Raw genomic sequence first — 24,359 nt, 5'->3', positions numbered from 1 at the left:
AAAATAACTACTACCTAGACATTTGAAAACACATTAATGTGCTTCATTAAAAAGGCAAGCATAGTAGGGAGAGATGGCCTGGTGCAAGATTTAAGGCCTGAACCAGAGACTGTGAACCCAAGTCAGGCCATGTATTAAAACAGATCCTTACAAGTTCACTGTTTAGTACATGAAATTGGCAAAGTTGTTGCTACAGTACTAGGCACCAGATATTTACGGAAATGTATTTCAGCTAGTAAGGACACTTTCCAATTTAGTTTAAGATATTAGGAACAAAGGAAGGTAACAAACAAATGTTATGAAATACATAAGGTTGTGTGTAAGTTGTGTATCTAATTGTTAGTTTTAGCCTATAAATGTTGGGGTTCTTTGCTGTAATTTTTTGTGTGGCCCAGGGAACAGCAGATATTTTCACGGCTGACTGAGCCTCTTCTTGCTCCTAGCCACTCATGTGTCAGTGTACCTGTAACCACGGAACCAGGGCACTGATACTGGGACCTAGGGCGCAATAAACCTGGGCAAGTGCCTCTGTTGCCAAGCTGTGCCTGTGGTCTTTTTTTATAAGTAACATCGGGGTTTGCTGAATGAGCAGGCTGCCTTATATGCTGTTAACAGTAATAACACTGAAGCTTCAAGAACAGAAGCACTGGGCAGCCTGAACAGCATTACCAAGACAAGGACATTCCAGCCTTCAACACTTAACAACACTGGGTAGTACTATCAAGGTCTGCTGAACCAGCTATTTGTACAGAGCTGGACAGCACACTGAAAAAAATCATACACATACAAGCTGACACACTGATGACCCCGAACACTGATCCGGTGTCCACTGTAGGGGTTGCGACCTAAAATGACAAAAAACTACAAGTTCAGTTATAGCTACTGTGCTGTTAACAAATTTAAATATATGATGGACATATGCCTATCAATAACTTCTATGGATATATACAAATAAAAGTAGAAGTTCCTGCTGGAGATTAACTATACTAGATGGAAATATGGATCTCTCTCTCTGTATTTCTGTTTCTATCCATGATGTTAACATTTATTCCACAATAATTGTATCATCTAATTTTTATCATGCCAGGGAAATGTAGCATGCCAGTGAAGCCATGATCTGTACTGACTCAATACAACACTTATTCTTGATGGGGTGACAAACATTTAGCTAAATCCTAACTGCTACTCACCCACTCTGCAACGGATTTGTTCAGATTTTGTTGATCTAATAAGTAGGCTAAACTATAAGTGGACCAAAACCTGGCCCATGGTTATGTGAGATTAAAGGGGCTGTTAACACCTAACTCCTGCTTTACACATCTGCACACCAGGCCAAGAAATCCTTCCACTGATCCCAGCCATCTCCATAAGGCCTGGAACCTTATGCCTTCTCTCCAGAAATAGTGGACAGAGCCACTTGGAGTGAGGACGTCATATAAATCAGTATCATTCCATGGATTGTGGTCCTCCTGTCTCCATGACACAGAGTGGGAGTAAAGCAGGAGGTGATGTTAATTACCGATGATGAAACATTAAAATGCAAATATTGCAACTAAAGATGGGCATGAACCACAACACTGAATCTGAAGTCCCCTGGACGATGAGGTGTTTGAAATATAGTTTTCAATATTGCAAATCAAGGTCATCTCAAATTGCAATGCAGTCTCAGGATACCACAACATAGTTAGTTCATGGCTCACTCTTACTCCATTTGCCTTGGCTGGTAACAACTGAGTACAGCTGCTCTATGGCTCCATGTCTAGTGGGCAGCTGGTATCAAGCAGAGTGCCCCAAGGGTCAGTCCTGGGGCTGGTTTTGTTCAATATCTTCATTAATGATCTGGAGAATAGCATGGACTGCACCCTCAGCAAGTTTGCAGATGACATTAAACTGGGAGGAGTGGTAAATATGCTGGAGGGCAGGGGTAGGATACAGAGGGACCTAGACAAATTAGAGAACTGGGCCAAAAGAAATCTAATGAGGTTCAACAAAGACAAGTGCAGAGTCCTGCACTTAGGACGGAAGAATCCCAGGCACTGCTACAGACCAGCAACCGAATGGCTAGGCAGCAGTTCTGCAGAAAAGGACCTAGGAGTTACAGTGGACGAGAAGCTGGATATGAGTCAACAGTGTGCCCTTGTTGCCAAGAAGGCTAATGGCATTTTGGGCTGTATAAGTAGGGGCATTGCCAGAAGATCGAGGGACATGATCGCTCCCCTCTATTCAACATTGGTGAGGCCTCATCTGGAGTACTCTGTCCAGTTTTGGGCCCCACACTACAAGAAGGATGTGGAAAAATTGGAAAGCGTCCAGGGCAACAAAAATGATTAGGGGACTGAAACGCATGACTTATGCAGAGAGGCTGAGAGAACTGGGATTGTTTAGTCTGCAGAAGAGAAGAATGAGAGGGGATTTGATTGTTGCTTTCAACTACCTGAAAGGGGGTTCCAAAGAGGATGGATCTAGACTGTTCTCAGTGGTAGCAGATGACAGAACAAGGAATAATGGTCTCAAGTTGCAGTGGGGGAGGTTTAGGTTGGACATTAGGAAAAACTTTTTCACTAGCAGGGTGGTGAAGCACTGGAATGCGTTACCTAGGGAGGTGGTGGAATCTCCTTCTTTTGAGGTTTTTAAGGCTTCACAAAACTGTGGCTGGGATGATTTAGTTGGGGATTGGTCCTGCTTTGAGCAGGGGATTGGACTAGATGACCTCCTGAGGTCCCTTCCAACCCTGATATTCTATGTTTCTACGATATCCCATTACCAGTCCCATAAACCATCCAGATTTCTCTAATTCAGGATATGGCTGACTTCACCATACTATCTTCTTGATGATGTTGATGATGATGACAATGATGATAGCAAGCCAAACCTATGACTAGTTGCTAACATTTAAAGATCAGGAGCATCAAGACCAAGTTGGGAAAGAGAGACAACTGAAAAGCCATTTCATGTATAATTCATGAATCTTAAAATTAAAATACAGGAAAGGAGTGTCTTTGTTACCGGAACTCAGTGTTGTTCATCCTGCAGGCTAAGTGGCATTTTAAGGCTCCAGGAATAAAGGAACTTATATCATCAACAAGCATCTTCCCTGTCAATAACCCAGTTTCAGCAAAGATGAAAGAAGGAAAATTACATTCAATTTTCTCTGACATGCAGTTATTTGAATTGTTTCTTTCAATAATACTTAATACTTACATAGTAGTTTACATGGTCAAGCCAATGTACAGACAATCAATCCTCACAACAACGCAGTCAGGCACATGAGTCAATATTAGTATTATATTAAATCTCTATAAGAATCCATCAGCATGGGATACCAGCTACCCAATTCACAGATGCATTTTTTGACACCAGACATGAACGAGAAACCAGAATGAAACAGCAGACTTGCCCAATGTATTATTTTTCAATGCCCATTAATTTGCCACAAAGAATTCTTTAATTTGCCAGAAGGAACTATACAGAAGTATGTTTTTACCTGGAGTGTCCCAAGCCACAAATATGGAATATGCATCCATTACTGTGACATTATATGGAACATGGATTTCCTCTGGTGTTTCTACTGGTGTTTGTAGAATGTATTTGTCACTAGTACTGCTGCCACCCCCAGTGCTGGCCTCCAGCTGGTAAACATATCTGCACAAACAGAAAAACAGGAGTAACAGAAACGGTGGTTAAATGCTGTAGGGATGTTTGTACTGGAATTATTTCCCTTTTGCACCAGTTTAGGAAGCACAGACCACAAAGCATGTAATATATATTGCTTCAAAATACAGATTTTCACTTTCTCCTTTTTCAGATAAGAAAAGTCACACATCTCTTGCTAATCAAACTAATACTTTTTATGTTACATTTCATAGCATCTTAAGAAAGAAACACTTAGACCATGTGACACATTAAAACAATTTTAGAATGGCCTCCAAAAATATTAGGAGATGCTGTTATTAGGGATTTTCAACCTCAAACTGGTATGTTCAACATGCATTATCCACCAGCCAGTGCATAGTCTGCTATGTAAAGAATTTCAACCGCTCTGAGCCAAGCCAATAGAAGACAAGTGGAACTATGAGCCAGAACAATTAAAGCTCAGAGAAAGGTGCCGAGGTAGAGAATACCTACAATGGCATGTGGCCCATTGGTGACTGCCAGTAGCAAAAATCCCCAACTGCTGGAGATGGGACACTAGGATTCGGAGGGCTCTGAGTTACTCCAGAGAATTCTTTCCCAGGTATCTGCCTGGTGGGTCCTGCCTCCATGCTCAAGGTCTGTTTTCCATATTTGGGGTCAGGAAGGAATCCTCCCTCCCCCCACACCCGTCAGATTGGCAGAGACCCTGAGGGTTGTTCACCTTCCTCCGTAGCGTAGGGCATGGGTCACTTGCAGGTTTAAACTGGTGTAAATGGTGAATTCTCTGTAATTTGAAATCTTTAAACCATGATTTGAGGACTTCAGTAATTCAGCCAGAGGTTAGGGATCTATTCCAGAACTGGGTGGGTGAGGTTCTGTAGCCTGCAATGGGCAGGTGGTCAGACTAGATCAGTGGTTTTCAAACTTTTTTTCTGGGAACCCAGGTGAAGAAAAGTGTTGATGCCTGTGACCCAAGAGAGCTGGGGATGAGGGGTTTGGGGTGTCGGAGGTGCTCAGGGCTGGGGCAGAGGGTTAAGGTGCGGGGGTAAGGGCTGCGGGATGGGGCCAGGAATGAGGGGTTCGGGGTGTGGGAGGGGGCTCTGAGCTGGGGCAGGGGTGCGGGAAGGGGGTCAGGGATCTGGACTGGGGGTCGAGATGAGGGGTTGGGGTGTTCAGGGCTGGGGCAGGGGGTTGAAGTGCAGGAGGGGGTCAGGGCTTGGGATGAGGTGTTTGGGGTGCAGGAGGGGCTCTGGGTCTGGGGGGGTCTCAGAGCTGGGTTGCAAGGGGGGTCAGGAGGGGCTCCGGGCTAAGTCGGGGGTTAGGGTGCAAGAGGGGATCAGGGCTCTGGGCTGGGGATGAGGAGTTTGTGGTTCAGAAGGGGCTCCGGTTTTGGGGGGGGGGGGGCTGAGGGCTGGGTCAGGTGGTTGGGGTGCAGGCTCTGGGCTGGGGCCATGAATGAGGTATTTGGGGTGCAGGAAGGGGTTCCAGGTTTGGGGGGGCTCAGGGCTGGGGACTGGGGCGTGGACTTACTTCCAGTGGCTCCCAGTCAGCAGCACAGCCAGGGTGCACCATGCACCGCACTGCACCCAGGAAGCAGCCAGCAGCAGGTGTGGCTCCTAGGTGGAGGCTCGCAAGTGGCTCTGCACAACTCTCACCCACAGGCAACACCCCCCATTTCCCATTGGCTGGTTGCTGGCCAATGGGAGTGCAGAGACGGTGCTCGGGGCAGGGGCAGCACGTGGAGCCCTGTGGCCCACCTGCCTAGAAGCCGGACCCGCTGCTGGCCACTTCCGGGGTGCGGCGTGGCGTCGGAAAAGATAGGCACTAGCAGCCTGCCTTAGCTGGGCAGCACTACCGATGGGACTAGATGATCATGATGGTCCCTTCTGCCCTTCAAGTCTATGAATCAATTTGGTACAAGGCTTGTCTTCATCTGAAGCCTCTTTAAGGAGGTCTTCAATTTTTCAGTGATTAAGGAACAGAATCAGAGATTCTTCTCTTTTTAAATCATCCTAGCAGTTTATGCATAACATTTTCAGGTGTGCCCAAGTGACTTAGGAGCCCCACATCCCATTTTCAAAAGAGACTTAGGCCCTCAGGGCCAGATTTCCAAAGTATTTAGGCACCTCAAGGTGTAGACAGGTGCTTAGCAAGATTTTCAAAAACACTTCAGCAGGTTATGCACATTGAAAATTGGATTCAGGTTCAACTTAAACACCTTTGAACATTTTACTCTTCTCCTGCAAAATCAAATTCTTAAGCACTCTTTGAAGCTTATCAAAGTTCTTTATTAGGCCTTACCTACTGTTGGGCTGCAGGCCATCATCAGTGAAATTCAGAGCTGTGCTGCCACCCTGGAAAATCTCTTCTCCATTACGAAGCAATCGATACTGAGAAACAAGTCCATTGGGTTTTTCTGGTTCACCCCAATAGAATTCCACTCGTGATGAGCTGACTATGATATGACGAGGCTTCGACCATACTCCTGTTAACATCAGCATACCATTGTTTCAGGCATATCATAAAATTAAATATAAAAGGTCCTGATTCTCTATTTCCCTTGTGCAGTCATTTACACCAGTGCAAAACGAGTATAGACCACTTCCAGATCAGAAAGGTAGTTTTACACATATTCTGCCCTCTCTTAGCACCGACATAAATAAATATACAGGATGCAGATCAATGGAGAATCAGACTTAAAAGTTGATAATCACAGGACTAACTTTGCCTGATGTGTCAGCATATATTTATTTTTGTTTTACAAAAATGTGCCCATTACAATTGTCTCTGGAAATAATTTACTTCAAGATGACGCCAGAAAGTTGTTCTCACAAAAAAAACAAAACAAAACAGAGAACCCGAAACATTGTGGTTCAGCATACAGATGGGGTTATAATACAATTATTGCACTGTAGAGCCAAATTACCTATTGTAAATTACTGCTTGGGAGCGCCATCAATGTCAATGGAGTTTTGCCCATTTACAGAAGATTTTACCCCCAATGATTCCCTCTAATATTATGGGAATGCCTTTTCCTTACCCTGAGGAGCAGCTTGCAAGGTTCGACCTGCAAATGGCTGGCTAGAGCTACATCCAGCAGATGTGCATGTTGTAAGTGTGAAGCTGTAGTTAGTGTATGGCTGGAGACCTAAAAACAAAACAAACAAACAATCATACTAAACATGATGACCTTAGACATTCTGAGAATTACAACTGTAGAGGGAAAGTTGCTGAACTTACGGATCAGAGATGGGTTACGTCAAAAGATCTGTATTTCTAAGGTACAGTTGGAAGGGAAAATATGGTATCTGGAGTTAGCATATAGAGTAATTTACAGTAAGGGCCTGCTGTAGAGATCTAATTGTGTGCAGTGCAGCAGTAAAATGTTTAAATTACTCTGGTTGTGACTGCAATTATTTGCACACACAAGTTGTGCATAAAAAAAATGAGGCCATTAAAAACTTGGCCCTAAGTCTGCATAAATAGTGAAATTAGGGAAATAGTGCAAATTTGGATGTAAGCAATGTCATATTCATTTAAGAAGTGTGGCAAAACCACTCCGAGTTAGTCATGGGTGATCTTCAAAAAGTTTGGAGGTTCCATACAGATAAGTACCAGAATATTTGAATGCTTAGCTTAAGAGTTTTGCTCCTGCACCTCGCTTGCACTAGTGTAGATCTGGAGTAACTCCACTGAAATACATGGGGGTAACATAAATGTCAAACTGGTGAAAGTGGGGGAAGAATTAGTCCCCACAAGTCTGTATTATTGCCTTGGAAATCTCTTATGCACAAGGTGTGAAATCCTGGCCCCACTGAAGTAACGGGATTTCACCCAAACTCGTTTAAGATATTTTTGGTATTTCCCACTTCCACTCTGATAATATGTATCCAGACGCCGCGAGTCTCACGCCCGAGTTGTGTGAGTCTTCAGTTACCTCATGAAACCTCATGGAGTGGAGCCCAGGACTGGGAGCAGGAGCCTATGCACCTCCATCATGCCAGGAGGGAAGACGCTCTGCCCTTATGTGACCCAGCCCTGGTTATCTCCTCCCCATTGATGGAAGTGTGCCCTGCCCACAGCTTTGGGGCGGGTAGGGCAGAACCCATCATGTTAGTAATCACAAACTTTACATTACAACTTTGCCAACTTCAGATGTCTGCAAACCACACGACCAGCCTGCACTCCTGTCCTGGGTTCTAGCCAGAGCCAGGAAGTGCCAAAGGTTCAAAATAAAACAGAGAAAGTGACTAAATTCCAAGGACAATTGTGACACTATCACTGGCTTCATCGACATTGCAAGACAGGGCACTTCCCTTCCAGATCCTGGAATAGAACCCAGGATTTCTGAGTTTTACCATTCCTCCGATGGCAGCAAATATCTTTGAAAACCACTGACAAAGTAAGGACCTCACCCTCCTCTAGTGCTGATCCACATAGATGAGGACAATTTACTACTGCTATCAGTTACTCCATTGGCACAAAGATCTAAAGGTTTCAAACCTGTCCATGACCCATATTGGTGTCAATAGAACACTGTAGGACAGATTTTTTTTTCTTTTTTCCAGTTTGTGTTTTTAAAAATGTAGGAAATTATACATAAAAGCTATGCTGAAAGAATATTAAGGTTTCAAAATCAAACTCTCAAAAGTTAGGAACTCCCAGAATTAAGTTTGCTTGTGCATCCTGAATTCGGCTCCTTTGCATGTATACGTCTTTTATTATATCCTATTTTTTCCACAGGACGTCTGGCTCATTCAGTGCACCTGTTCTGGGGATGAATCATGGCTATGTAGTAAAGGAGGCTGTTATCTATTGGATCTTGACCTCATTTGTTGCAGAAATTGACTGGTGTATAGTGAAGCAGTCAGGGGACTGCAGGAGAAAAGGAGGGTCTCATGGTTAAGACAGTTGAATGTTGCCCTTGAGAACTGGATTTTATCCCTGGATCTGCCACAGAGTTCCTGTGTGATGCTGGGCAACTCATTTAAACCAAACTTTTCAGAGACTGTCACTAATCGTGTGTTCCTCATTTTCTGGATGCCCAACCAGAGACCTTGGGGTCTGATTTACAGAGAGTTGAACACGCACAACTGCAAATGAAGACAATGGGAGCTGTGCATAACATATTAAGTGTTATATAATGCTAAGTACTCTCATCTCAAATTTGGCACACAAAATTAGTGGATACTTCTGATCTTAATCTCTTTGTGCCTCAGTTCCACATTTGTAAAATGGGAATAATTCCCCCACTCATTTCATAGGGGCGTTATGAAGATAAATTAATTATTTTTTCTGAAGTCCTCGGATATTATCGTGATGAGCATCATAAGGAAACCAATAATTCTACCTTCAGAGCAGGAATTGAATGGCATGAAGTAAATAAGGCATGGGGGCTACACATTCCAATGAGGATAAAAAATATTGACTAGCTTCTCATTAATTGAGCACCGGCCATTCTGAATGAGGAGAGATCCTATGGAAAAAAATAGTATGTGATCATATAATTAAAGACTGTATCATAATGCATATGCACAAGGGCTACACAGGCAACCTTAATTCAGGCATTTCCTACTTTTGAGTGCTTGACATTGCAACTTTAATATTGCTCTTTAAAGATTCATGTGAGAGCGTGTACATGTAATTGTAATTATTTTTAAAAATACAGTCCCACAACAAGAAAAAACATGAGGATAAAAGTCTTTGTTCAAAACCAGTTAGGCCATATTTTCACAGTTAAAAGGAATGGTTTATACATACAGAGCAGTAATAAGCAACAGGCAGCTAGAGAGGTAAAATAATGAATGGAAGACACAAAAGCTGCTCACAAACTGAACAGGATGTGAAGAAAAGAAAATAAAGAGATGACTCAGGGGGACAGCCCTGAATGTAACCTAATCATGAACTGGAAGAGAAGAAAAATCATCCGAACGCTCAGGATAAAAGTAAGAGGGGAGGAAATGACAGTTGCAGACTAGACAGAAGCAAAGGCATGGAGGAAAGCCAATAATTTAACATTCAGGCTAGGAAAGATTACTGTGGCAACAAATTACTTGAATTCCCCATAAGGGAGTCATGTTCACTTTTAAAGGAAACACGCATAATAAAGCAATACTCATTTACAGCTACACTTTAAAGAGAAAAATGGGCATTAAAAAGAGAGCGCACGGTTTCACTAAATTTATTGAAAAAATTCTGGTGCCTGGAACTTCTGGTCCCTACATGTAGCTGATTTTAGATAGTTTATAAGTTCTTTGCTATCAGGACTTTGTGCATGTTTTGGAGAGCCCTGTACGAATCTATGCATGTGATTAATTATAAATGACAACAAACATAATATGATAATTGTGAAATGCAAACAATACTTCGCTTTTAAAAAATTTCCCCTGTGGATATGAATTCAAGGAGACATTTCCCTTGGAATTTGATTCTGCAATTGTTACTTTGAGGTGGTCAGCAACTGGACTACTGTATCATCCGCTGTTTTCCAAGTGGTTGCCAAACAGCTCTTAAAGAACGTATTGTCCTATCAATCAGTCAATCATTTCCAACACTATTTGTCTCTGCTTGTGGTCCTGGCTGCAGCTGGGTCAGCAATTAGCTCCAGTGCTGACAGTCCTGGGCCACCACATGAATTTCACTCAGGAGCACGTCAAGTTGCTGATAGTTTTTATTTATGAAAAAAAAAATGTTGCTAATGAGTCACCACTGCCTGGAGATAGGGTTGTCCAGTGGCAGCACGACTGAATCACACACACCTTTCCACTACCCTTAAGTACAGAGAGAGAGAGAGAGAGAGTGTGTGTGTGTAGAATAATTTCAAACCACTCTATCACAAAATACGCTGGAGTCTTATTTCATTTATGAAACTGCCTGTCAGTGACTCTTACTTAAATCTGATCACTCACAGAAACTCTTGATGAAGTCCATGACTTTGGATAAGATTTTTAGTCAAATATAAAAAAAAATAGAGTTAAGAAGAATCATCGTCACACCTGCTGCTGCTGCTGCGGCTGCTGAAGAGGGCACTCTAAGCTTTCTTTTACAGCAATGCCACTAATTATTTTAGTCAATCCTTCCCCCCTACCGCAGAGCATTTGCAGGCCCATTTGTAAAGCAGTAGTAACACAAAGTGAAACAATGCCATAACTGTCATCCAAATTGTTCTGTACAGGGTAGTGGAAGTGTTCAGTAATAAATGATATAAAAAGGTCCTTTATTGACAAGCTGCCATGTGCTGTTTGCATTAGAGAATATGAGAAGATGATGGCTGCTGCCCCTAGGTCCCAGTGGCATTCAATTCAGTGAGATAGCAGAAAATGCTTCAGTTTACTTAAAGCATTGATAACACCTCTAAATAATTAACTGAGGACTTCCTGTCTTCAATTACTTAATGCTTTTTTTAACATCTTGAGAGGATTATAAGCAATTTATGGATTTCACATGATGAACGCATTCACCACTATTCCCACAAAGCATTTATGGGATCATGTTTCCAAAGCTTTGATGTAATGAAAAATAAGCAGCAAGACAAAGATGCAGTGGCAAGGTGCTAGCCTACTCATCTGCTATTTGTAAGGCCCTAGATTCAAAGTCTCAGGGAAGACTAATGCTACAGCTTCATTAATGTTCAACTGTTGCTTTAAGAACACCAGAGGTTTTGAAAAAAGATGAGAAAAATCAAACCATACATCCACGGGGGTTGAGACAACACTTAGTTCAAACATTTGAGATTACATGTGAAATAAGATTGATTGTTTTAGTTTATTGCATGAATTTAGAAAGTAACAATTATCCACATTGCAAAACCACGGTCATGAGTTCAACACTGTGACCAAAGGAAGTCTCCCTCTAATCTAGCAGAAGACTTGATTCTTACTGACAGAAGTAATGATCACCCATTTCCCTGCTGGCTTAGTATGGCAACGTGGACAGTGGCTTATTGAGAGAGCCACACTAAAGAAAAATAGATCACTGTTTATGAGGAGACAACTTTATCTATTCTCCCTAGCAATTGTGCCATGAAAACTGTATTGTTTGCATGAGGAACAAAATTTCAACCTCTCTGGAGGCAGAGCTATTTCTTAGGTGGGAGGAGAGGGCACATGTGAGGTATTTTCCCCTTGAGTTTCAGCCAGAGATGCTGTGGAAATTATCAGCAACTCCTTCTGTAGGGCAGGTTGCCAGCCTCTCTCAAAGAAGCAGTTTTTAGGCAATTGTTCAAGAAGCCATCTCTGTACACTTAGAATCTTCTAATTATCCCCAAGCTCTAATCTCCCTTTATTAGGGAATATAAAAAGAAAATGGAGGTAAAGCAACTCTGGCACTACCTGGGATACTCAGATTTCCTAATACCCAGTCACTTCAATTTTAGATCTGGGTCTGGTATGGAGACTGCTCTGGTCTCACTGGTTGCTTGTGTCTTCTTGACAATGGACAAAAACCAAGATGGTTCCACCAAATGCCTTTGCTGCTGCTGACCTAAGTTCCCTGTAAGCTGCACGGCCACACAGCAGCCTATTTAGTGTCACGCAGGTGCTTAGGGAACCCGCCCCCAACCTGCCACGGGAGGGGCGCCCCTCCCACAGCCCCAACTCACCCTGCGGCTCAGACCTGCTACAGCTGGAGAGGCCCGGACCCAGCTGTGGCCGGATAGGGCCCAGGCACGGCCAGAGCGGCACGGACCCAGCCGTGGCCAGATTGGGCCCAGACTTGGCCCCAGGTGTGGCCCAGGCAGCCCTCCCCAAGCCCGGACCTGCTGGGGCTGGGGAAGTGGTGCCTATTCTGCTGCAGCCCCAGCGCTCCCACAGTGGGGACAAGTGCCTCTCCCCACAAGCCCAAATGTTGCTGCAGGGAGAGAGCGCTGTGGGGAGTCCTCTCTCCCTGCCGTAGCCCCGGAGCACACTCCTGCACCACAAGCCCCTCATCCCCGGCCCCACCCCAGAGTCCTCACCTCCTGTACCCAATCCTCATCCCCAACCCCACCCCAGAGCCCACACTCCCAGCCGGAGCCCTCACATCCCTGCACCCCAACACTCTGTCCCAGCCCTGAGCCCCCTCCCACAAGAATTCCTCGGCCCCACCCCCACCACATAAATTTTGTTATGTGCACCAACATGAAGATGATGTGTCACATGTCACCTCATATTGGTGCACATAACAAAATTCATTCCGCACATGGGTGGGAAAAATTAGAGGGAAGACAGCTGCTGACAACAGCGTTCTGTTTCTGTCCCCTTCTTCTTCGATATGTACAGAGGCCTTCAGGAATTTTAGGGAGGTAGTATAGGCTGCTGTGCCTGCAATACACAGATGACATTCAGTTCTTTATTTCACAAGATCCAGATGGTGCAGTTCCCCTGTTTACCCAGTGCCTAACCAGTATTGGGGCTTTGATGCGGGACAGCCGACGGAGACCTAGTCCGAGGCTGAGATAATGCTGATAGACTAGGGAAAAAAAACAATCGGAAGTGGTGGCAAAGTTTGTCCATCTTTTGTTACTCCGGTTAGAAACTGGAGATACTATCTCCTAGCTGCCTCTGGAAAATAAATCGTTTTACTTCAGTGTGAATATGAGAAACAAGTTCTCAGCATTGTTGAAAATCATGCAGTTTAGTTAGATCCCTAAATAAATATGGATTTCTATGCCTCAACTTGGATACCTGGGCCTACAACTTTACCCCGATTGTGAGCTCAACTGGTAAAAAGTGAGTGACAGTTCATAAGATGTCACAGTAACCTAGAACAACAAACATTGATGGAAAAAGGTGAAAAAGTGAGACAAAGATTGAATTAGTAAAAAAAAAATATATATATAGGCCTACTGATATAATTCAAGGACAGTGTTAAGATTATCCTTGGTAAATAAGAAAAAAGTGTAGAACTGAAAATCAGTGAACCAAAACTGAAGTGTTGGAAATTAGGCCAAAATAACAAGGGGATTGGCTATTCCACCCATCACAGTCCTAACAAAACAACTTTGATGGGGAGAAAGCTGGCTATTGAAATTATGGCTGACCGAAAGATGAGAGAGAAGGGGAAGGAGCAAGTTGCACCATCTGCTACCCCCACTGTACTCTGGTATCCCAGGCTTTCTTCCTCCTGATCTTGAGAGATGTCCTGACTAGGTCAGGACAGAGAGAAGAAGCGAGATGACAATACCACCTCTACTGGCTCAAGCTGAATGCCAAATACCACCTGCAGTGTGAGACTGTGTGTGTGCAAATACCTCTGTGTCTGAGAAGAACTGCCCCCTGCTCCCCTTCTGTATTCTTTTTCTTCCCCACCTTATTTCTTCTCTTTCCTCTCTCTCTCTCCTTTTGCCTTCTGTTTAATAAAGTCTGGCTTAGCCAGCCAAGGCTGTATATTTTACAATCCTACTGTAAACCTGGGACCACGGAGGCAGATAAAAGCAAGGCCCTAAACAGCCTGATGCTGGTACAAGTTTGCCAGGCCTTGGAGTGGCTCATAATACCGTGTGCCATGCCTGTGTTTCTCCAGCAATCAGATTGCAAGTGAAAGTCAATGCCAAACACAGAAGTTACATTTTCTATCTTTGCTGTTCTTTTCCCTCCCCTCTTATGTGTTTGTGTCTTGTTTTGTCTTCTAGGAAATGGAATCAGACTTTAAGAAGAACAGCAGCAGCTCCAGCCCATTTTGACTAACTTCTTCTCTTTTCCCCAAAAAGGATATCTAAAACAGGGGTTTTTTTTCTTTGTAAAGACTCTCTACAGACAAAGGGGAAAGGAACAAGAGATGTTGTTAAAATGAAAGCCTTATTTAATACTTTACATTTCAAATGCCTTAACTCAGTGGTCCCCAACCTTTCTGTTGCTATAGCATATTCACGTTTCCAGAAGAGTGTGGCGGGCGCCGGACGACCAGCCGCCGAAATGCCGCGTCATTGAGAAGCGTTGCTGCCGAGAAGCGGCGTCATCAAGACGCATTGCTGCCGAAATGCCGCCAAGAAGCGGCAGCATTTCAGCGGCGACGCTTCTTGGGGTTGCCGCTTCTGGGTGGCATTTCAGCGGCTGGTTGTCCGGTGGCCGCGCTCCTCAGCAGCGGGTTGTCCGGTAGAAGCGCTCCCTTGTCAGTAGGCGAGCGCACATAAATGCCCCGGTGGGTGCCATGGCGCCCGCGGGCACGGCCTTGGGGACCACTGCCCTGTTTTTCCTTCTTTTCTGTATCTTTAATAAACGGTTAAAACAGTGTGTTTGCCATGGTGCTAAGCAGGCTGTTGTTTCTGTATACCAAACCCTGGACCTTGTTTAAAACCATTTAATGTTGGACAGATTCAGGGTCATGTTAACACTTTTGATTCTTTGGGCCCTTATATTTCACCTAAATTAATACAGGAGCACTGAAGTTCCTTTGTGCAAGTAGTGTTATGCAGCCATACTCCTACACGTCCATACAAAACACAGTCACATATAATATAATATGCTACTAGGGGTTAGCTTGAAGCAAAATTCCAAATCCCAAATCTTTGCGGGAACTCTAAAATCCAGATCTGGAATTTCATGACAAGTCCCCTCACTAATTCCTACAGAGATAGAGAAACACAACAGACGAGCTCCTTGGCCCTCACTAAGAACCTGCTCCAGCAACACAAAACTGCAGTTCAAGCTGCCACAGGTAACCAAGTATTTCCGCAGCATAGGGGAATCCATGGATGGTGACAGATGACATAGCTGCACTATTCTGCAGATCCTCTGGGTGGTATAACATGGGACAGCTCTTAGGGTGACAGTCACCTTTTCTTTTCCCCTCCCATCCCGAGCTGGCCACATATGAGTTTGGCACAGCTCAGGATTGAGCCCACCACGTTTCACTGATAAAGCGATAATTTTTTTCCAAGTGAACTTTACGTTACAAATTTGCAGCAGCAATTTGTGTGGGGATATTATTTTTATGGTGATTTAAAATCTATTCTATTTTTGAAAAATGTACAGCAAGTTGATGTACTAAGTAAGATATGTCATCAGGATGCATTGAATACTGACCGAGTTTTAATACATACGTGGTGGTTTTGATATTTGTGCATGATATTGTTAAAGGGGAATCTTGGGTGATCTTTCTCAGCAGGAATGGCAGTGACTGTAACATGAGGACCTTTAGGTTTGCAGCCAAAGTGAGGAGAGAAAAATTTTTTTTAAATATTTTCTCTAGAAAAAATAAAAATGCAGGATGAGCATCTGATACCAGGGGTCAAAGGCTGAAAGCAAACGCCCCTGAAAAGTACCATTTTCCTCTTATGCTTCCTGCAAATATTTCTAAGTTGAGTTTTGTTTCATTTTATGACTGAAATGTTACTAAGAGAGTAGTATATGGAGACAATACATCTTTGACATCAATGGCAAATATTCTATTAAGCCCTCTTCTACAGTAGATGTGCACAAGTGGGAAATTCTTAAGAGTAACATAAGAGATTCTGAATAATATTACTGAGCATCAACAAGTTTCAGAGGAGCAGCCGTGTTAGTCTGTATCTGCAAAAAGAACAGGAGGACTTGTGGCACCTTAGAGACTAACCAATTTATTTGAGCATAAGCTTTTGTGGGCTATAGCCCACTTCATCGGATGCATAGAATGGAACATATAATAAGAAAATATATAAACGGACAGTTTCTGCGCAAAAGAATAAATGGACACAAATCTGACCTCAGGAATCATAACATTCAAAAACTAGTAGGAGAACACTTCAACCTCTCTGGCCACTCAGTAACACATTTTAAAGGTGGCAATTTTGCAACCGAAAAGTTTCAAAAACAGACTCCAATAACAAACTGCTGAGCCTGAATTAAATGCAAACTAGATACCATTAACTTAGGTTTGAATAGAGACTGGGAGTGGCTGGGTCATTTACACATATTGAATCTATTTCCCCATGTTAAGTATCCTCACACCTTCTTGTCAATTGTCTAAATGGGCCATCTTGTTGATCACTGCAAAAGTTTTTTTTCTCCAGTTTTTCCCTCCTGCTGATAATAGCACATCTTAATTAATTAGCCTCTTACTCCACCTTTTCATGTTCTCTGTATGTGTGTGTATATATATATATTCTTACTAGATGTCCCATTCTATGCTTCCAATGAAGTGGGCTGTAGCCAACGAAAGCTTATGGTCAAATACATTTGTTAGTCTCTAAGGTGCCGCAAGTACTCCTGTTCTTTTTGAGCATCAACAAGGTGGTCTGCTGAGGAAAAAGACAGAGGAAGATACTATCCTTGCTCCCATAAGTCTTACAATCTAAAATCTGTTATTGGCAAAACAGCTCAGATTCACAAAGCACAGTCTGACAGTCCACTCTCAAGCTGAGGACGAACTGTTTCTAATTTTTGTTATCCTAAACATCAGGGCCAGATCCTGTTATACTGGTGCAAAACTAGAATAACTCAAGTGACTTCAATGGAGTTATTCTAGATTGACCTGGGGAGCAGAATCTGATTGGGGGTATATCAAACCTATGGAATTTATCTGGCACTCTTCTACCCATCACAAAAGCATATGTTCTGAATCAAAATGTATGTGGTTTATTTTAACATTTGGAAATTAGATCCATTCACATTTTAACAACAGAGAACAAACACTGCCTAGAAAAAATAAGACTGACCAAAATAGCTTACGGTTTCTAATACCAGCCTAAAGCATTTCTGAACTACGTGCAAAATAGGGAACCTAAAAGTTACTGACAAGAGATAGTATCACTATGGAAGGAATGTCTTATATCTAAGAACAGGACATTAGTCTTTCAAAGAGCTGCCCATCCTTACCTGATACAGTATGCTGCATTCTGGCTGTAGTGTCTGTGTATATAAGCCCTTTCCCACTTTGACTGATCTGATACTCTCTGATGATGCCATTTGGTTTCCTGGGTGCTGTCCAGCTCAAATGCAATGCTGTTGAGCTCAGAGCTGTGACTGCTGGTGGCTGAACGCTCTCTGGGACTCCTTGGACAGTGACTGCAACTACCTGAAGACATATGAATTAAACAGCAATTTACTGTAATAGTACACTAGATACCACGATCAATGAGAATGTCACTTTTGTTTTAAAATGTTGTTGCTTGATCTGGCATATCATTACCAAGGGCCTGAAGAACTAGTTAAATCCCCCCCCCCCCCACACTCCTTTTTACACAATGAAATCTGACCTTGAATGCATTACATAAGCCCATGTCTACAATTTATCACAGCAGGTTCACAACATCTCAGCTGTAGTGTATAGAACTGAGTGAAACAGCAAAATCTGGATGGCAGACTGTCTTGCTAGAGAACTCTTGATAACTCTCTTCCATATGGTTTGCCAGTGTCTTTGCATTTTAACAGCCTGATTTCATATATTTTAAGCACCAATAAACATAGAGCTAGACTTCTTTGAATTCAGTATAATCGGATCTTTATCAGTTCATAGCTTTTTGAATCTTTTCTAATGAACTCAAGAAGAAATCTGAAGCTTGGGATAATTTAGAATTCACTAAGATCTTTCTCAAAATTGAATATATATAGGCCAGTTCTCATCTCCCTTACATCAGTTTTACACTGGTGTAACTCCACTGACTTCGATGGTACTATATCTGATTTACTCTGATTTGAGAGGAGAATCAGATCCTATGCTCTTAGAGAATCATGTCTTTTTATTAGTGCCACTATACGTGAGTTTTATTATGCTGTAAGCATATACATGCCTTCTGTAATACACTGACTTAATGTAAGTGAGGGTGTCACCCTCTAGTGGCTAGCATCAATGCCTATAAGAGCTGGCTACTTAGTCACGGCTAACAGGACCTGAAGAGCTCTGTGTAAACTTGAAAGCTTCTCTCTCTCATCAACAGAAGATAGTCCAATAAAAGATAGTACCTCACCCACCTTTTCTATTTGGGACTATTTTCTTGTACTTTTGGATTGAGATTTGCAAAGCTACCTAGGGGTTTTGGATTCCGAATTTGCCTATGTTTGTTTAAAAAACTCAATCTTTATTTTGAAGGTCCCAGGCTCAATTCTCACTGATGACTTTACTGGTTACACATGTATGGTTGTGATTTTTTATACTTACAAAACATAACAACAATCACAATTCCACATCTCTGCCCCAGAGACCCTATATTGTAACTTAGACAAAACTCAAAAAAAAGAGGCATGGACATCATTGGCAAGGAAGATTTCATTGAACAGATGTGCTTTTGAAGTTATTTGCAGGGGGAGAAAAAGGCACTTTGTAAAATAGAAGCTGGAAGTTGTTACACAGCAATGGGGCAACGTGAGAGATATTGTTACATGGTAATGGGGCAGCCTGAGCGATGGTGTGAAACTGAGTGGTAAAAGGAGCAGTAACAAATTGAAAGACAGAGAGAGAGTTAAAAATAAGAGGTGATGGAGGCAGGATGTGCATGCGTTGAAGGTGAGAATGAAGAGCCTGAATCTAATGCAGAAGCAGGAAGCCAGTGAAGGGATCTGATGAGAAGTGATGCAGTTGGAGCAATATGAGAGGAAGAGGATGTTGGCTGTAATGCACAGGCTAGAGATGGGAGAGAGGAGCTATGGGGAGTCCAGAGAAAAGGAGGTTATAGCAATCCTGGTGAGAAACAACAAAGATATGAATGGATTTAGTCTTACTGTTTGGAAATAAAGCATGTCTTCAACACTTTCTTCTAGGTTTGAAGCTCCTTGTTTATCTTAAATCTGTATATCTCACTTTCCATATCATACAATTTCAGATTTACAAAGACTGAGGTACAGTTTCGTGCCTGGGTCTATTTGTGCCAAAAATCAACAATTTGTAATTTAATACGATCATGTTAAGGTGCTGAATTCAAACAAGTCACTTGGTTACTGATGTTTCCCTCCCATTCAACCCACAATCTTAATTAAATTCTTTGAAAAAAAATGCCTTTCCAGTGGCATTTGTATGATACCTCCTCAGCTATTAAAATTCTACTACCACTCCTATGAAGACCGAATCACCCACCTTGCTACTGTCTGTGCAGCCAGCAACAGTACAGGCTCTCAGCTGATATGAATATTCTTGGTATGGCTGGATACCACCTGTGTCTGTGAAGCTCAGTTCTCTTCCTCTAAAACGCTCAATCCCATTTCGGAGAACAATATAGTGAATGATAAGACCTTATCATAAAGAGAAAGTTTTCTGTTTTTGTTAGCTGAACAACACTGGATCATAGCATTTTACACCGAAAATATGACAGTGAACCTGGTAGGACACCACCCTTATCAGTCAATCTTCTAACTTAAGAGACTGTTCCAAATAACTTCAAGACTATTGATTATTATTCTGCTGTGTCTTTTTAAAAACCCACCCCTTCTGAGGCAAGAGATTGTTTAAATCTCTTGAGTGGTCACTTTAATTACTAGATCTGGTCAAAATGTTCTGAATGCTTGAAATATCAACATAAAGTTTCCATCAAAAATTAATTCTGAAAACAATCTTTCATAAAATATGTTTGATTTTATGTAAAACTGTCACAATTTTTCAACCAGCTCTGTTAATTAATTATAATTATAGCTGTTCCCCAAAAAGTGCTGTGTGCTTTACAGATAGATAGGGCCCTAACAAATTCACAGTCCATTTTGATCAATTTTGTGGCCAGAGGGTTTTAAAATTGGTCAATTTCATGTTTTCAGATGTTTACATCTGAAATTTCACCATGTTGTAAGGGGGTCCCTTTTCCGCAAGTGGGGACTCACAGCTAGGAGCCCCCCAGCTGGGGTGCTTCCAACAGCAGGGGGAGATCACAAGCCTCCTCCAGCTGCATGAACTTTCAGGACTGCTGCCTATCACCAGAGCTTCCTGCAGCAGGGGGAGGCACTCAGAGATGGGTCTGATCTCCCCTCCTCCGAGAGCTGCCATGCAAGGGAAGGACAGGCCCTGTCCCTGCAGGGACTCACAGCTAGGAGCCCCATGGCTAGGGTGCTTTCAGCAGCAGGGGGAAATTGGACCCACATCAACAAGCCTCCTCCAGCTGCAGGAACCTTCAGGCCTGCCCCCCAGCACCGGAGCTTCCTATAGCAGGGGGGAGCACTCGGAGGTGGGTCTGATCTCCTCCTGAGAGCGGCCGTGCAGGGGAAGGACCAATCCTGTCCCTCCCCAGCCTGGTGGGGACTTGCAGTTAGAAGCCACGCCCCCCCCAGCTGGGGCACTCCCAGCAGCACATTTCATGGGGAAGGGCTTATTTCATGGTCCGTGACACGTTTTTCGTGGCTGTGAAATTGGTAGGGCCCTACATATATATAATAAACCAGGTCTCTTCCTGACGATCTTATCATCTAACTTTATTTGTGATGAATGAGGATAACAGACAGACAAACCAGGGTGAAGGTCTGAGGAAGAACAAGTGCGAAAATAATATCGCCACGTTTACTCAGTATAGGCATGAGTATGTAAATTTTGATGACAGTTAACTTGATAATACACTTAAGACAGGTTTCAGTGTATAGAACAGTTGGTCTAATACATTTAACTAATGTCTGTTGAATAGGAGAACATACAGTTTGTGCTTTTAAGAATACCATTTGGTTGAAGAGGTTCTTTCCAGTTCAGAAATATTATGTCTTCCCGATTTTCTGCTTTGGTCCATTTCGGTGCTCTTACACCCTGAGGCACATCTTGCTTAGTGCTAGCCCTGCCAATTTTGCTGAAACCTCTTCCATAGCTGTTCCACGCAGCTACCCTGTACTCATATGTAACATAGGGCTCTAGATTCAGGTCTAAACAAAGAAAATTAGACACTAGTCATCTCAATTTTGTATTAAAATACACAAGAAGAAATGTTACATGTCTATATCTATATGCTTAAAGACAGGCACATGCTTCAGAACTTTCCTCAGTCAGGAACTAAGTAAGGACCAGTTCTGCTCCCACTGAAGGCAATGGCAAAACTTCCATTGACTTTGTGAGAGCAGGATTGAGCCCTAAGAGTTCAGTTACCTTGTAACTAACTATCAGTTTCATAGGCCTAAATTACTACCCAAGTCCTAGCAGACAGATTACTTTATAAAGCAAGCTTCTTCACTATAACAACCAAACAGCTGATGGTGCCCAGTGCAGAACCCTTCATTTCAGAGTGATTTAAAAATCAAGGTCCCATTTCCTGTTACCTGGAAATGAATATCTATTTGGGCCTCCACTGTAGACAGTCTCTTCTGCAGTTGGACATACACTGTCATTTGCCACCTTTTCAGTAGCATTCTGAGAGCTTTTAACCCAAGCACAGATGTGGACACTTGGGTTAAAGTCACATCTTCCGCAATATGCTGTTGCTTTCATGGATACAGGGCACAAGGTGCTAGCTTTGCATTCTTCTTTTACCTAAGGAATGAACACCGTTTTAAATCAAGAGATATAAAGAAGCTTAGTCCTACCTTCCTTACTTCCTAAAAAGAGATTTGACAATGAAAATGTCACCATTTCAATGCCCTTTTGAACAAGTATCTAATGTCTAAATTGTTTCAGTTTTGTAGGATTAAAAAATTGACCTATATTCACTTTGCAATTTTTTAAATCAGAACCGTTACTGAAACCATTTTGTCAATGTCTCTGGTATTTTCAATAAAAGTTTTGATAAAAAGTCTATACATTTTTATTGCCAACATTTTGTGAAATATAAAAAAAATGTGAAATTTCTCTTTTCTAAAAAGGACCTTTTTTCACAAATAAAATTTTGGTTTAAAAACCTTCAATCAGCTTTCACAGTGTATGAAGAAAACACTGAAATTGTATCTTCAGCTAAATTGTGTATTTTAAAAACCAGTGGGTTTTAGATCAGCCCCTATGGTCTCAATCCTGCAAGATCCCGAGCACTCCTGTAAGAGGCTGGTTGGAGTTGAAAGACTGAGCATTATGAATCTGTAAGGATCAATGCCCTTGGTTTTGTTGCTTTTTAGGGATCCTGCCTGCACAGACTGCTTTGTAGAACTTGGTTATATGTTTTCTCTGGATATCTGTTTCATTATTTTGCTAGGGATTGAAGTAATACCTATGGATCATGAATGGTTAGGATCACTCTTTGTCCCTTTGCTTTCCTCCAGTTTTCTGGCACTCCCCCAGTTTGCATGATTTTTCGTTATTAGTTATTAAAAATTCAGTTAAGTCAATAGCTAATTTTCTTATTTCTGTCACCCCTACCCCAGAAGCAGATCCCCAAGGGTGAGGACTCTAAGCGGCATGACATCTAGTCCAGCTGATTTTTATATTTTTACACTTTCTAAGTAGTTCTCCATCCGTTATTTTTAGAAGTTATTCCGACTATTTTTCTACAAATTTTCTTGTTAAAAACAGCTGTAAATGGATTTCAGTATCACTGCCATTTTTGAGTGATCATTTAATTTCATTCCCCCCACCTTCATTTAACATTCTATTAGATGGAAACCTTTTCATATTTCTATTCATGTCACTGGGGAGGGAGTGTGAGCTAGTGGTTACAGCTAGGGACTGCGAGTCAGGATGCCTAGGTTCTATTCTGAGCGTACACACTGACTTATAGTGTGACCTTGCACAAGTCATATGTGGTCAAATTTTCAAACATGGCCAGTGATTCTTGGTGCCTTAGTTTTTGGGATACCCTTACTGAAACACCAAGGGCCTGATTTTTAGCAATGTTGAGCACATGCATTATGAGTGCTCAGCACCCCTGAAAGTTAGGCTCAAAGTGTTTGATGTCCATACCCCAAATCGCTGACCACTCTTGAAAAATGTCATAACTAATTTATCTGAGCTTTATTCAGTTTATGCTTCTGTGAAATAGAATTACAAGTATCTGCCTAACAAAGGGTGTTGCATGGCTTAATTAATTAATTTTGATTAAATGCTTTGAGAATCCTGAGATGAAAAGTGTAAAATAAATATCATCATCATTACATCATCGTACTGCAACATATCCTGATTCCACTGACGTCAATGCCAAAGTTCCTACTGAGTTCAATAGGGGAACTTTTAGTCCATGAAAAACCTATCAGCATTGTGCTGTGTTTAAAGTTAGCTGATATGGTACAGAATCATATTCAACATCTGCACGGTATTCGCTATAGCAAAATAATATTGCTACTCAAAAATTATTACTCAGAACCAATGAACAAGAACCCTGTCTAAATTGGGATGTATAGAGAAATTTCCAAAATAAATCTTTAGTCACTTCAGCTTCTATTCCCAATCAAGTAGTGCCAATAAGGATCAACAATGGTCACACAACTCAAACTTGCTATTCATGCCAACCCTGTTGGCATGCCAACTTTTAGCCCCCTATACTAATCTGAAGTGCTGGGCAACACTTCACAAGAAGCAGCTAATCATTATTAATTCCTTTAAAATTCATTGCAATAACATCAATCATGGTGAACTCATTCGGTATTAATATGGATGTAATGTGAAAATGAATAATGCACACAGGAGTTTTTATATTCCTATTTTAGAAAAATAGTTATGAACAATGTATTTCTCTGTCCATTGTCAAATCAGAGCCACTGAGAGGTTTTCTATCAATTACCTTCATCATCATTCCAGCTGAAATCTTGTCAGAGCAAACATATTTCAAAGGATTATATCCAACTCCATTACAGCATTCCTCGTTCTTCGGAATAAGTTCAGTCTCACAGCATTTTCCTGGCACTGGGTCATTCTTTTTAGCATGTGCTTTAGACTCACCACTGGAAGCTGAACAACATATGATATCTGACATATTCCCATATTCCTGCCCACAACAGTACATCCCTGCAACA

The 24,359-nt window shown here is 42.1% G+C and overlaps 1 protein-coding gene across 1 annotated transcript in view; it reads right to left on the bottom strand.

Moving 5' to 3' along the window:
* USH2A (usherin) overlaps positions 1-24,359 on the bottom strand; it is a 571,967-nt gene that overhangs the window by 102,296 nt on the left and 445,312 nt on the right. Inside the window, exons 50-57 of the mRNA XM_073338913.1 lie at positions 24,128-24,351; positions 21,744-21,954; positions 21,156-21,353; positions 19,600-19,754; positions 17,406-17,604; positions 6,674-6,781; positions 5,935-6,118; positions 3,485-3,642 (exon numbers count right to left, since the gene is read on the bottom strand). Coding sequence (XP_073195014.1) covers positions 3,485-3,642; positions 5,935-6,118; positions 6,674-6,781; positions 17,406-17,604; positions 19,600-19,754; positions 21,156-21,353; positions 21,744-21,954; positions 24,128-24,351 — 1,437 coding nt within the window. The remainder of the gene's footprint in view (positions 1-3,484; positions 3,643-5,934; positions 6,119-6,673; positions 6,782-17,405; positions 17,605-19,599; positions 19,755-21,155; positions 21,354-21,743; positions 21,955-24,127; positions 24,352-24,359) is intronic.

This window comes from Lepidochelys kempii, chromosome 3 (assembly GCF_965140265.1).
Source record: "Lepidochelys kempii isolate rLepKem1 chromosome 3, rLepKem1.hap2, whole genome shotgun sequence".
NCBI lineage: Eukaryota > Metazoa > Chordata > Testudines > Cheloniidae > Lepidochelys > Lepidochelys kempii.
Note: the sequence above shows the minus strand (reverse complement) of the source record. Positions and strands in the feature narration are given on the sequence as shown.